Source organism: Puntigrus tetrazona, unplaced genomic scaffold (assembly GCF_018831695.1).
Source record: "Puntigrus tetrazona isolate hp1 unplaced genomic scaffold, ASM1883169v1 S000000520, whole genome shotgun sequence".
NCBI classification, from domain to species: domain Eukaryota; kingdom Metazoa; phylum Chordata; class Actinopteri; order Cypriniformes; family Cyprinidae; genus Puntigrus; species Puntigrus tetrazona.
Genome location: NW_025048156.1, coordinates 683,624 through 697,877, shown reverse-complemented (window position 1 = coordinate 697,877; position 14,254 = coordinate 683,624). Strand labels below are relative to the sequence as shown.

At 41.9% G+C, this 14,254-nt stretch overlaps 2 protein-coding genes across 2 annotated transcripts; both read right to left on the bottom strand.

The window, feature by feature from the left end:
• Positions 1-5,676: 5,676 nt before the first annotated feature.
• On the bottom strand, positions 5,677-7,658 carry LOC122334372 (zona pellucida sperm-binding protein 3-like). The gene is made up of 9 exons (XM_043232245.1): positions 7,498-7,658; positions 7,085-7,416; positions 6,822-6,940; positions 6,640-6,743; positions 6,393-6,570; positions 6,162-6,282; positions 6,001-6,083; positions 5,848-5,939; positions 5,677-5,773 (listed from the first exon to the last, which is right to left on the bottom strand). The coding sequence occupies exons 1-9, from the start codon at positions 7,604-7,606 to the stop codon at positions 5,697-5,699; spliced, it is 1,215 nt and encodes a 404-aa protein (XP_043088180.1). The 5' UTR covers positions 7,607-7,658; the 3' UTR covers positions 5,677-5,696.
• A 3,407-nt stretch (positions 7,659-11,065) lies between these two features.
• On the bottom strand, positions 11,066-13,010 carry LOC122334378 (zona pellucida sperm-binding protein 3-like). Its single transcript, XM_043232255.1, has 9 exons — positions 12,860-13,010; positions 12,452-12,783; positions 12,211-12,329; positions 12,029-12,132; positions 11,782-11,959; positions 11,547-11,664; positions 11,391-11,473; positions 11,235-11,329; positions 11,066-11,162 (listed from the first exon to the last, which is right to left on the bottom strand). The coding sequence occupies exons 1-9, from the start codon at positions 12,966-12,968 to the stop codon at positions 11,086-11,088; spliced, it is 1,215 nt and encodes a 404-aa protein (XP_043088190.1). The 5' UTR covers positions 12,969-13,010; the 3' UTR covers positions 11,066-11,085.
• Positions 13,011-14,254: the final 1,244 nt, after the last annotated feature.

The window sequence follows — 14,254 nt, the reverse complement described above, 5'->3', positions numbered from 1 at the left end:
TTTCCCTTGAGTGAGACACAGCTAGTGTCACACCCAAGAGGGAGGAGTTATTGACTCCTGTGTGAAAGGGAAAAGAGGGAGTGTGAGTAGGAAAATAGTATTAATACAGATTGAATCAAGATCCTTTATATTGCCTGGTTGATGTGAAAGCGGTGAGAATTTCTGAAGATCAGGGCAGTAGAAGTGAGATCAAAGCATTAAATTATATAATATATTAAACATATTAAGAAATAAGACTAAGAGCAGAAAATAAATAAAATTATTAAAATATGAGGGAAGAGAAGAAAAATGCAAATAATTAGTTTGAGGAGTTTTTGCATACTGAAGTGATTGTAAAGAAGAATATAGAATATAAATTCATAAAAAAAGTGGACATGCTTTAGACAAAAGGACACAAAATAAACATTAAGATTAGAGAAACCAAAAAGGCTAGACTAGTTAAGTGGGGAAATAAATATTAAGTTGAGTTTCTGTATAAGAAATATAAATATAATTTAAGGATTATAAGGATTGTAATATTATAGGAAAAATATGTCAGAACAGAACTAGATGTGAAACCAAAGATGCGACAGACAAAAGAGAACGAAAAAGGGTATATACCACTGGATTGTTATAGACAGGCACGAGTAGCATTAGAAGGGATGAAGGAAGGAAAAACAGGATATGGGGAAGTGTTAGAAGAAAGAAAGAGAAATTGAAGCACAAGTAGAGGCTATGGAAGAAGAAATAGAAGCAAAAATTAAAGAATCAGGAAGAAAGATACAAGAGGGAAATAAAATAGAAAGAGGGAGAAGTAAATTGTTTGAGAATAATGAGGATGTGAATGAAGAAGGGGAGTTATTTGATAGAGGAAAATGGGAACAAGGCAGAGAAAAGGGGACACTGAGACCACTGGTTGCACAACTCCTAATTTTAATCAAGGGTGCACAGGGACAATATGTCCCCTGGGCCTCACAAGACCTTGGGCTGGTCACTCGCCTCCCAGATATCCATGAGGGGGCAGGGAAATGGATCAGGGTGTTTGAGGAAGAAACTATGGACAAACTTTTGGCTGTGGGAGACATTAAAGCATTACTGGCTAAAACTGTAGAAGGGGCAAAGATGGAAGAACTTCTTCAATTAGCCATGATGGACAGGGCTGTGAATTCCTATTATATGGATGGAACTATTTTTGATGTATTCCGTCCAGCAGTGTGGAAGGCACTGAGAGCGGAATACCCGATTAGACTGGACCCTAAATCGTTAAGGGGAGAAGAGCTGAATGAAACAGAGAACCCAACCGCATATGTCCAAAGACAGCTGAAAAGGTGGAAGCAAGAAACTGAGGGGAATCCAGAGACAGACCCATTAAATGGCAACACTATTTCGACATGCTGTAATTGATGGTATGCCATAAGCAGTAAAGAGCAGACTGGAAGATGTAGTCGGTTTAAACTCTAAAACACACAAAGAGTTTTGTGACCATGTGTCATGCAGTGGAGCAATACAAAAAAAATGAACAAAAGCTTAAGAGTCAAGAGAAAGAGCGGCAGAGAAAACTAACTCAATTACAACTCAAAGAACTGACGCAAAAGCATAAGAAAAAAATCCAAGCTTCAGTAAAGAAAGAAGAAGCAGAACAAATGTCAGTAATGTCTCCAGTAAATGCTCTTCCGCCAACCATTCAGCCAAGCCCACCTACAACAGTCCCTCCAACTGCACACTCGACCCCTGCACCCATAGTTAATGTTTATACTCAACAGCCAGGGGCGATGGGATGGAGACAAAAGTCAGCACGAAGAGGCCAGAGAGGGAGAGGAAGGCCTTATACGGGACCTCCAGGTGTGTGCTGGGCATGTGGACAGCCCGGACATAATAAAATTGACTGTCCCACCTATCCATGGTAACAGCACCCTCAGGGGGGAAGGGGGGAGAATTGGCCGCAGCCTAACCGAGGTACAGTGCAGGGCCCAGCAAACCCTGGGGGAGGTCCCAGTCAGGGCTATTAATGGTGCCCAGAGAATTCTAATGGGGAGAATCAGCTTCCAATGTTAACAACTGATGATCAAGAACGTATTATGCAAATTAAAATAGAGGGAAAAACAACACCCATAATGTTAGACACAGGAGCAGTTTATACATGTTTAAATTTAAAATATGCCTCACATCTCCCCTTGTCTGGAAAATAGGATTCTCGGGACAAATGCAATTAATTCCAATGACAGCTCCAGTGTGCCTACAAACCAATAATCAAAGTATAACCATGCCCATCCTGGTATCAAATCAAACTCCTGTCAATTTGTTAGGAAGGGATGCCTTATGTAAACTAGGGTTACAAATTTGGTGTTCTCCAGAAGGGATATATATAGACACAATAGCAAAAGAAAAATAAATGATTATTGCAGAGCCAAAAACTAATGTCTATTGGCTAGGACAGATAGATCAAGATGTGAGGCAGACAATCAACAAGTGGGGAAAGTTTATTGAGGCTCAGATTCCTGAAGCACAGCTACCAAAATCAGAATTTCATTGCACTATGATATGTGATCCAGAGAGAGATGAAAAAATAGAACAAAAATGGCAGGAAGAAACAAAAGGACAGCAAATTGAAATAGTCTCACAGTATATAATAGTAGGTAAATAGGGAGCAGCTTTAAATGTACCAGAGGGTGAATTTATGGAGAAATGGTTCAAGATAACTAATTTCTTTCATTCTTTGGCATTTACTAGATTACGACCAGATCTTGAATCAACATCCATCCCTAAAGCAGAAGTCACTTACTTTGTAGATGGTTTTAGCTTCAGAGATCATGAAGGAAGTCATACAGGATATTCAGTAGTGAAGAAAGAAGAGTTTGTCCCTGTAATATCACAATATTGTGATCAACCTTGCTCAGCTCAATTAGAAGAATTAAAAGCTCTTACAGCTGCCTGTCAGTTAGCAAAAGCACAAACAGCCAACATTTTTACAGATTCAGCATATGCTCATGGTGTATGTCATCTATTCGGAGCAGTATGGAAGCTCAGCAAAAGTGATGGAACTCCCATCCAACATAGTGAACAAATAGGTCAGTTAATTTCCACTATGATGCTACCAAAAAGACTAGCAGTAGTTAAATGTCAAGCCCATAAAAAGGGAAATGATTATGTCATAAAAGGAAACAATGCAGCAGATTTAGAAGCTAAAATTTGGGATGTCAGATAGCAGTATTAGCACCAGTAGTATTAATAGAACCTCAACCTAGTTGGATGACAATTCGAATCCAGCAACAGGCAGGTGCCTATGAACAATCAATGTGGCACGAAAGGGGAGCTAAAAAAAGACTCACAGGAAATTTTGGCATACACACGAAGGACAAATTGTTGCACCAACTATGCTTTTGAATATTCTCATTACAGATGTGCATGGTTTTGACCATTGTGCAAGGGGGGAAGTGATCAGGAAAATAAATAGCAAGGATATTGGTCTCCGTATTTACATGCAATGGTGGATGAATTTTTGTCCACCTGTGAAATCTGTGCCAAATACAATGTGAGGAAAGGGATAGCAACACCAATAGGCCATATACCCGTACCAGAAGGTCCTTTTAGACATCTCCTAATGGACTATGTGGATATGATAAAGAGAGTGCAGGGTAAGAGATATTTGCTTGTCATAATAGACAGATTTAGCAGGTGGGTGGAGGCAGTACCATTAGCAAATCTGGGAACAGGAACAGTAATCAAATTTCTAACAAGAGAAGTAATTCCTAGATTTGGGATACCATCCGAAATAAGTTCAGACAGTGGGTCGGCATTCATACAAAAAACTGGTAAACAAGTATTGCAACAATTAATGATAAAAAGACTAGGCTGCGCTTACCGACCACAGGCACAAGGGGTAGTCGAACGACTTAATGGCACTATCAAGGCCAAAATTAACAAAATATGCGAAAGTATTAAACTCAACTGGGTGGATGCATTACCTCTTGCACTAATGAGCTATCGCATGCAAACTAACAGAAACACGCACCTAACACTGCATGAAATGCTTACGGGTCGACCAATGCCTGTACCATTTTGCAGAGGTCCCTATAAAGGACCGCCTCTCGAGCAATTACAAATGGAACTCCGCTCTTATATGAAGAAATTAACTGCCATACACAAAGTTATCCATTTACAGGAAAAAAGAAAAGAGCCGAGAGAGGAAACCGAGACAGCGTTTCCAGTGGTTCCAGGAGACCAAGTACATGCCACAAGTAGAATGACATGGCAAAATAGACAGGCTTTTAATTGGCTATTAGCTGACCATGGAGGGGTTTTCGTTATGTTTGAGGATCAGTGTTGTACCTTTATACCAAATCACACTGCACCTGGGGGAGCTTTTGCTAACGTTATGACCAAAATCAAAAAATTAAAAGCCGAAGTTATAGCCAATGCTGGAAGAGACAAACAAATATGGGATTGGTTTGATCTGAAATTTTGAGCATGGGGAGCATGGCTGGCAAAGTTGGGAATGTTTTTAGGAGTGGCCATATTAATAGGAGGATTATTATTCTGTTGTGCATTACCGATTTTAAGAGCATTAATTGTTAAGGCTACTGTTAAACAAATGGAAATGAAAAAAGTCCCCGATAATAAGCAAATGATTACAGAAAAGAACCTACAGGAATATTATGAAGAATGGCTAAACAAACTGAATCTAAGTGAGCAAATTCTGGATAAAAGTTCCAGTGCCTCAGATGAAGAAGTGTAAAGACGAGCCATACCCTGGGTGTAAGTGCTAGCCCAACCTCTGCCCAAGGGTGGCCCTCTACAATGTGTAAAATATCTGGGCTGAAGATCAAGGATATTATTCTGTGTGAAGTTACATGTCTTTTATACACAACTGTGACAACCACATGCAAGTGCTGAACCAATTGCACGCTCATGCTTATAACATTGTTTTAAGCGTGTATTAAGGGTGAGGGAGACAGGATCTCTTACTCTCTCCTAGTTACATGTGGTGGGGGGAGATGTTTGGTCCTGTGGCTCCTCCAGAGTGCTGCGGCATAATCTAGGCATTGGTAATAAATCTATGTCTCATTTAGTCACTAGGTAGTGTTAACTGATGAGACTAAATTGTGAAGTAGCACTCTGGGTAGAGTTAAATAATTAAAGTGAGACTTTAGTCTCGGGGGGGAGATTTAATCAAGTGTAATCAATGTGAAACTATTCGGGTAGATGTCATGGGTTTCCTCCATTAAAATCATGCCACAGTCACATGCTGGCATAAGGGGAAGCCTGAAGTGTGTGGACACACTGACACAAGTTAGCTGTAAAAGGCCTCCTTCACCATGTGTTGGGGATGGGTAGCATGTAAAAGGATTTATCATAACCCATGGCTGGCTACCTTCTGTCTATTATTGTAAACATAAGGGCAACTCTGGAGGTCTCATCTGCAGAGAGATACTCAGCTTTATTTCTGTTAATAAAGTCTCTTGCATCAATACCCTTAGACTGAGTCTGATACTCAGTGAGAGAAAAGAACCACAACACCTACAAGGTAGTTTACCACTTAAGATGCCATGCAAGAGACCTACAGTGCTTTAAGTAGGTTTTGGCAAAAACTCCAAATCATAGAAAAACCCATTGTCTAGGTATGCCACTCTTCTAATGGAGTCCCCTTAGAGTCAAGCTTAAAACAGAAGGGGAGGAGAAAAGAAACCCACAGAGAAGTAAAGGTTTCCTACTCTTTATTAAACACCAGCTACAGTCTTTGTTTGCTGTTGAACCACTACAGGTCCAAATGAGGCCATGCCTTGCCACTGAACACCTAGAGGGGAGGAAAAGAAAAAACCCTCAGAACTGCACTCAGCATCAAAAGCTATCATCAAAGTAGCTACCTACCAAAGGGAGGAGAAGCTGCAACTCCAGCATCAGGGCCACATGTTGAGTCACAGCAACTGCAAACCTGGTGGTTCCCATCAGCAGCAAGCCACCTACAAGCATGAAATATCAGAAACCGCACCTTCAGGGTGTTCATAAGTGCCATAAACATACCCATTGGCAAAGGAACAGGACTTGCGGACAGCGTCACTGGGTGTAGAAGCAAGGGTGGCATTCAGAAGACACGTTATGTAGATCTGCAAGGAGACGCCACAGAGAAGGTGATGAGGGCGTCAAACCAGAACAGATGGGAACTTGTAATACACTCAACATACAGAAGAAGGACTAGACCCATCCTGGAACATGAAGGCCTCCAGCTGGAACCGGAGCTTGTCGTCCTGGGATCGAGGCACGAAGTGGGAGCTGGAACCCGTGAGCTTGGCATCCACAAAGCACCTGAGGTAAAGAACGCCATGTCAACTACAGGATCAAACCACCAGACCTTACACCACTTATTAGATGAAGTGGCTACAGGCAATGAACCAAGTTCAACAGCACCAGCTCACCCATGATTCTCAATGAAGGAATATCTCGGAAGGGAGGTTACGTCAGGTACTTGGGTGGCCACACAGCTGTCCACAAGCACACGCAAAGGGACATGGTTGTACACCCTCACAGACGCCTCAATATTAATAACGTCACCCAGGAAATACACGTTTGAAGGCCTCTCATAGGACCAGTCATCTGCAAGAAAGAACGGTTTAGGCACAGCCTCATGCATACAGCACAAGGCCTAAAAGAAACTGCACCTACCCAACATGAGCTTCAGGGAGAAGACCAAGATGTCCTCACCAACCACCGTTGAGGCATAAGGGACCCAAGCTGGCATCAAGGCATTACTGCTTACATTCTGAAGCCTGCAGTTCCAGGAGGCACCCATTAACTGGTCTAGTTGTGCCACCAGAAGCAGCAACACCAAATCAAAGATCACTTACCTGGGATAGTGGCACTGAACACCAATAACTGCACTATCGGTACGAGTAATCGGAGTATCACCAAGAGCCACAGGAGTATAGGTGACAGAAAACGTGTAGACAAGCTCATCCTCAGTCACCTGTAAGAGATGGACGTAGTTATATGGACCAATAGCTAGGTGCCATCTCAGAGGCTTAAGTCACTCATGGAGTAGGGTCAGGCTCAGTAAGAAACTGAGATTAAGTGTACTATATTATAAGTAATACAGTAAGGATAGTTTTACCATCACCACACTGTTGCAGTCCTGCAGTGCATATTCAAAGATGAGAACCTTGGCCATTGGGTCTTGACCAACAACAGGACAGCCTCCCATAGACAAACCAGACGGCTGGATGAGCTGACCGTCACCAAAAATGTCCTGCTGTACTTCCACATGAACCTGGCTCTCACTGCATAGAACGGCTACACTACTGGGAGTCACAGGTTGTCTCAACTGGAAGTTGACCGCCACCTCGCTCGGCACTTCTGGGACAATGGGAAACCTCCAAGTCAAAGGCTTCACTGGAGCTTGCATCAGCTGCTTCTGCTGAAAATTAAGAGGGTCTTGTGCAACTCCTGTAGAGAGAAATAAAAACACCACTTGCAAAGGATTTCAAAACAGATCATGATTAAGGAAAGAAACTACGGAAGCTAGACCTGATGGCAGCTTGATGCCTCTTGGACTGTAACCCAAACTTCCCCATGCTTTTGTCTGATCAAACACCACAGTCACAACCAGCACAAAAACACACTGCAGGAAGCCCATGCTGACAAATTCTGAGATGATAACCACCAGAGCTTGGCTTTGCCATTAAGTACAGCTTTGAATTAAGGTGGCTCCTCCCCTTTCAGGTTGATTGATTACATTTGATCCTCCTCCAGATCTGTAGAATTTATGCATTAGCAAATGAGAACATCCTAAAGGCAGGCCTTCTCAACCCTGGTTCACTATCATACAAATTTTAGCTCCCACCCTAATCAAACACACCTGAACCAGCTAATTAAGATGTTCAGGATTACTTGTAAGCTACAGTCAGGTGAGTTTGATCAAGACTGGTGCAAAACTCTGCAGGAGTGGCCCTCCAGGATCAGGGTTGAGAACCCGTTCTAGAACATCTCTAGTTGATAGAAGGCTTGATATGGATTTGGTGACTATAATAAAGTTATGCCATATCATGTTATTATGTTTGCATGTCTTACTGTCATACATAAATATGTTCTACTTTGCTAATTAAAAGGATGTTAATTAAAAGCCACTAACTGAATTTCACAATTACTAATTAAGTTGACAAAAATAAATAATACATATATTTTTTTTCTTAATTTTCATTTATTTCTATTATGAAGGCAACTCACAAAGAGAAATCTTTACCTAAAACCATACACACAGTCCAACAAACAACTTGAAAACAACCATCTGAAATCTGACTAACACGATTAAATCTAGAGGTATATGAAAAATGTCTGTCAGAAAACCGACAGACAAAATCTGTTAGTATGCAAAATGCTTGCAAATGGTTAGCACTACCATTTACAAACATAGAATGAGAACCGTGTATTGTGTCACTTGCCATAAAATTAATTAGCAGTTTATTAGCATCAAAGAGAAATGATGATAATATGGCGTGTGAGAATCCAAGGAATTCAATCTTTTAGTCATTTAAATTATATGATAACTACATACAGTCAGACTGTATAAAACTACTTGGTTGGTATATAGCTTTCCTTCTGGATCCTCAAAGCAAAGTTTTGTGCTCTTGGTAAGTAAAATTTACACCAGTGTAGGTTTCTTGAACATTAAAAACAACATGTAAGAGTTGTGGTTGTTAAACACCTTGGCTATATATTTTGAAATGTGGATCTGTGAAATAAGGGCTGTCTGGTCCCTGTATAACCAGAGCAAGAGCTTTGTTTGCATTGCCGGCATTGTTTGCATTGCCAGTAAGTCAGACTTGTTCCCAGTGCATGTTAGACTCCGACAGGGCTGCTCTTTGTTACCGGTCCTGTTGATTATTTGTTGATTATCCGGTTTGGTGACCACAGGATATCGTCTCTGCTTTTTGCGGATGATATTGTCCTGTTGTCTGCATCTGGCCAAGACCTACAGTGTGCACTGGGGCGGTATGCAGCTGAGTGTGAAGCGGCTGGGATGAGAATCAGCACCTCTAAGCCTGAGGCCAAAGTTCTCAGTTGGACAAGGGTGGCATGCCCCCTTCAGGTTGGTGGGGAGTTCGTGCCTCTGGTGGAGGAGTTTCAGTATCTTGGGGTCTTGTTCAGGAATGAGGGAAGGATGGAAAGATATACCAGTCTACCATACTGGTCGCTATACCGGTCTGTCATGGTGGAGAAGGAGCTGAGTTCCAAGACGAAGCTCTTGATTTACCGGTTAACTACTCTCACCTATGGTCATGAGCTTTGGGCCATGACTGAAAGGATGAGATCCTGGATATAAGCAGCCGAAATGAGTTTCCTCCATAGGGTGGCTGGGCGCTCCCTTAGAGATAGGGTGAGGAGTTCAGTCACTCGGGGTAGACCCACTACTCCTTCACATCAAGACAGGCCAGCTGAGGTGGCTCAGGCATCTGTTCCCGATGCCTCCCGGACGCCTCACAATGGAGGTGTTCCGGGCATGTCCCACTGGGAGAAGGCCCAGGGAAAGACCTAGGACATGCTGGAGGGACCATGTCTCTCGGCTGGCCTGGGAGCGCCTCGGTGTTCCCCCGGAAGAGCTGGAGGAATTGTCTGGGCAGAAGGAAGTGTGGGTGTCCCTACTTAGACTGTTGCCCCTGCGACCTGGCCTCGGATAAGCGGTAGTACATGGAATGGATCTGTGAAATGAGAAATGTTCATACATGCATTTAAAAAGTTTTCTGAGGTAAAAATTTATGTTCGCCTTTTTTTAAAAAAAGGTTGAATTAACTATCAGAAACAAAACAAAAGACAACCAGTGCCAGTCATCCGACTTTTGAAAGAAATTACATCATAAAACCAATTTCATTTAAATGCGATAGACAGTGTGTCCAATCTTATAAACTTGTGTGGCTGTAATTATTTTACTCAAAAGTTGAAGTGAAATGCATATTTGTACTTTATGACTCGCATTAATCTATGGGATGGGAATAAAATTAAAATGAATGCTTCTTAACTCAATGTATAATGTTGCTTTATGAGTTTCAAAAAATGCCAATAAGAAGGTTAGTCCTAAGAACCAGCTATACTGATAATTCATTGTCTATAGCATGATGCTGTGCTCAAAAGGAGGATCAACACAAACGCAGTGAAGATACTCTGACCTCTTCCACAGTTAGACATCCTGAAAAACTCTCAGAAAAGACGTCAGGGTGGTGGTTTAAAAAAAAAAAAAAAAAAAAAAAGCTATCAGGATACAACCATTGTTCAATAGATTAATACCATCCAATTTTGACAGGTTTATACTACCACTGAGAAATTAATAGAAGTTCGTAGACTTTTAAGACCCTTAAACCCTAAACTTGCAAAATCTGAATGACCTCGTTAAGAGATTTTAGGTTATTTAAACAGCTCTGGAAAGAAAAAAAACTAAACAAAATGCATTACATTAGTAGTGATAGCCTCAGACGTCATGCCCACAGACTGCTGGCTAAACGTTAGGATCATTCTCTTAAAGAGTCTAAGAATCCTATCAGAGAGCTCCTTAGTTCAAACTCTAAGTGAAGAGATGATCCCATTGCAAGCTATGGCAGTCTTTTGAAGACTGATTGGTGGTCCAAGAAAGGAATGAGAGAGTGCTTTTACCTCTAGTCTTTTTTTTTTTTAACCATGCTGTCATTCTTAATGTATTTTATAGGAAACTGCAACATTTTTGAAAGTGCTGCAATTGCTTATGTAATCACTTAGTCAATTTTTCCAACTTGCTAAATTGTGAACTTTTATTTCTGAGCTGAGACAGATATTAGCAGGTCTTTATCATGCAAGTTTGGCACCTAAAATCAAGTGGGTAAGACTAGAATTGATACTTGAACAGAGGGTGCCTGTATCATGCTGATTTAAACCCAAAAAGGGAGGCCTTCATTCTAGTCCAGAACGCAGTCAACAGGGCAATTTAGAGGCCAAACCATTTTCAGTTACCTACAAAGTAGTTTACCACAAACTCCAAATCATTGAGAACCCAATTGTCTAGGTATGCCTCTTCTAAAAAGAGTCCCCTTAGAGAATTCTTAGTCAAGCTTTAAAACAAACACAGAAGTAAAGGTTTTCTACTCTTTATTAAACACCAGCTACAGTCTTTGTTTGCTGTTGAACCACTACTGGTCCAAATGAGGCCATGCCTTGCCACTGAACACCTAGAGGGGAGAAAAAAAAAACCCTCAGAACTGCACTCAGCATCAAAAGCTATCGTCAAAGTAGCTACCTACCACCAAAGACAGGAGAAGCTGCAACTCCAGCATCAGGGCTGCATATTGAGTCACAGCAACTGCAAACCTGGTGGTTCCCATCAGCAGCAAACCACCTGCAAGCAAGAGATATCAGAAACAGCACCTTCAGGGTATTCGCAAGTGCCATAAACATACCCATTGGCAAAGGAACAGGACTTGTGGACAGCGTCACTGGGTGTAGAAGCAAGGGTGGCATTCAGAAGACACGTTATGTAGATCTGCAAGGAGACGCCACAGAGAGGGTGATTAGGGTGTCAAACCAGAGCAGATGAACGAGTGCCAAATACATACTGATGGACTAGATCTGTTCTGGAACATGAAGGCCTCCAGCTGGAACCGGAGCTTGTCATCCTGGGATTGAGGCACGAAGTGGGAGCTGGAACCTGTGAGCTTGGCATCCACAAAGCACCTGATGTAAAGAACGCCATGTCAACTACAGGATCAAACTACCAGACCTTACACCAATTCTTAGACAAAGTGGCTACAGGGAATGAACCAAGTTCAACAGCACCAGGTCACAGCTTACCCATGATTCTCAATGAAGGAATATCTCGGAAGGGAGGTTACATCAGGTACTTGGGTGGCCACACAGCTGTCCACAAGCACACGCAAAGGGACATGGTTGTACACCCTCACAGACGCCTCAATATTAATAACATCACCCAGGAAATACACGTTTGAAGGCCTCTCATAGGACCAGTCATCTGCAAGAAAGATGAGTTTAGGCACAGCCTCATTCATACAGCACAAGGCCTGAAAGAAACTGCACCTACCCAACATGAGCTTCAGGGAGAAGACCAAGATGTCCTCACCAACCGCCGTTGAGGCATAAGGGACCCAAGCTGGCATCAAGGCATTACTGCTTACATTCTGAAGCCTGCAGTTCCAGGAGCCACCCATTAACTGGTCTAGTTGTGCCACCAGAAGCAGCAACACCAAGTCAAAGATCACTTACCTGGGATAGTGGCACTGAACACCAATAACTGCACTATCGGTACGAGTAATCAGAGTATCACCGAGAGCCACAGGAGTATAGGTGACAGAAAACATGTAGACAAGCTCATCCTCAGTCATCTGTAAGAGATGGACCAATAGCTAGGTGCCCTCTCGGAGGCTCAAGTCACTCATGGAGTAGGGTCATGCTCAATAAGAAAAGATTAAGTGTACTACAGATAATATAGTAAGGATAGTTTTACCATCACCACACTGTTGCAGTCCTGTAGTGCATATTCAAAGATGAGAACCTTGGCGTTTGGGTCTTGACCAACAACAGGACAGCCTCCCATAGACAAACCAGACGGCTGGATGAGCTGACCGTCACCAAACATGTCCTGCTGTACCTCCACATGAACCTGGCTCTCACTGCATAGAACGGCTACACTACTGGGAGTCACAGGTTGCCTCAACTGGAAGTTGACCGCCACCTCGCTCGGCACTTCTGGGACAATGGGAAACCTCCAAGTCAAAGGCTTCACTGGAGCTTGCATCAGCTGCTTCTGCTGAAAATTAAGAGGATCTTGTGCAACTCCTGTAGAGAGAAAAAAACACTTGCAAAGGATTTCAAAACAGATCATGATTAAGGAAAGAAACTATGGAAGCTAGACCTGATGGCAACTTGATGCCTCTTGGACTGTAACCCAAACTTCCCCATGCTTTTGTCTGGTCAAACACCACAATCACAACCAGCACAAACACACACTGCAAGAAGCCCATGCTGACAAATTCTGAGATGATAACCACCAGAGCTTGGCTTTGTCATTAAGTACAGCTTTGAATTAAGGTGGCTCCTCCCCTTTCAGGTTGATTGATTACATTTGATCCTACTCTAGACCTGTAGAATTTATGCATTAGCAAATGAGAACATCCTAAAGCAGGGGTGGGGAACCTCAGTCCTGTAGATTTTCATTTCAACCCTAATCAAACACACCTGATCAAGCTAATCAAGGTCTGACTGGTTACGTGGACGTTACAGACAAGTAAGTTAAAATTTGGGTTGGAGCTGACCTCTGGGCTGTGGCTGTCCAGGAACTCGTCACCCCTGTATTAAAGCCAGGCTTTCCCAATCCTGGGCCTTGTGGGCCACTCTCTGGGAAATTTTAGTTACAACCCTAATCAAACACACCTAAACCAGCTACTGGTGAGATTGATCTAGATTGGAGCAAAACTCTCTAGAACCAGGGTTCAAGAGCGTCACTAGTTGATGGAGGGCTTGAAATTGGTCTGGTGGATGTAATAATGTTACGTCTTGTCATGTTATTATGTTTGCATGCCTTGCTATCAGACATGATTATTCTATTCTGTTAATTAAAAGGCTGTTTATATGGATATCCAGTTACTGTTTACAAGCTCACATGTAAGAGGCTGACAATAAGCTGAACATATAGGTTATTTATTTAGTGACACTTAGCCTGCATTTTTAAACCTTTATTTGAAAAAGACAACATAATAATATGCTCTACTGTATTTCTATAAATAAATCTTCGACAGAGACCCCTCCCTTATCAGCCAATCACTGCGTGCATAGTTAGTAGGCATGCTGACATTATCCTTAGCAATGAAGTCAACCCTGCCCATACTTTTAAGACTTCTCTCTATTCCTACTTAAAAGTGTGTCTCAACAGCTCTGTGTCTCAAGATCAAATGTTTTGTGAATACAGGTCCTGAGGTTTAATCTACATTCATTCACAATTGTTTGAATAAAGTTTGAAAATTTGTTTATGCTAGGCAATGTGATTTAAAAAGCACCCAGAAATTGAACAAATAATGGATTTCGCAGTGTATGTAGATATAACTCACTGTAAATTAATAAAAACCTAACGGTTCATTGTCTTTGTACACTTCTGAAAACACTTAGATGTATTATATTGCATTTCTATTAACAGATCCTCCTAAATGTTACACACTGCACCTTTTTAAATAATTTCCCTTTTCTCATATCAAGCCATTCTTGTTGTTGGTTTGACATCACAAAGACCCAGACCCCTTCCATGGTAATTGAT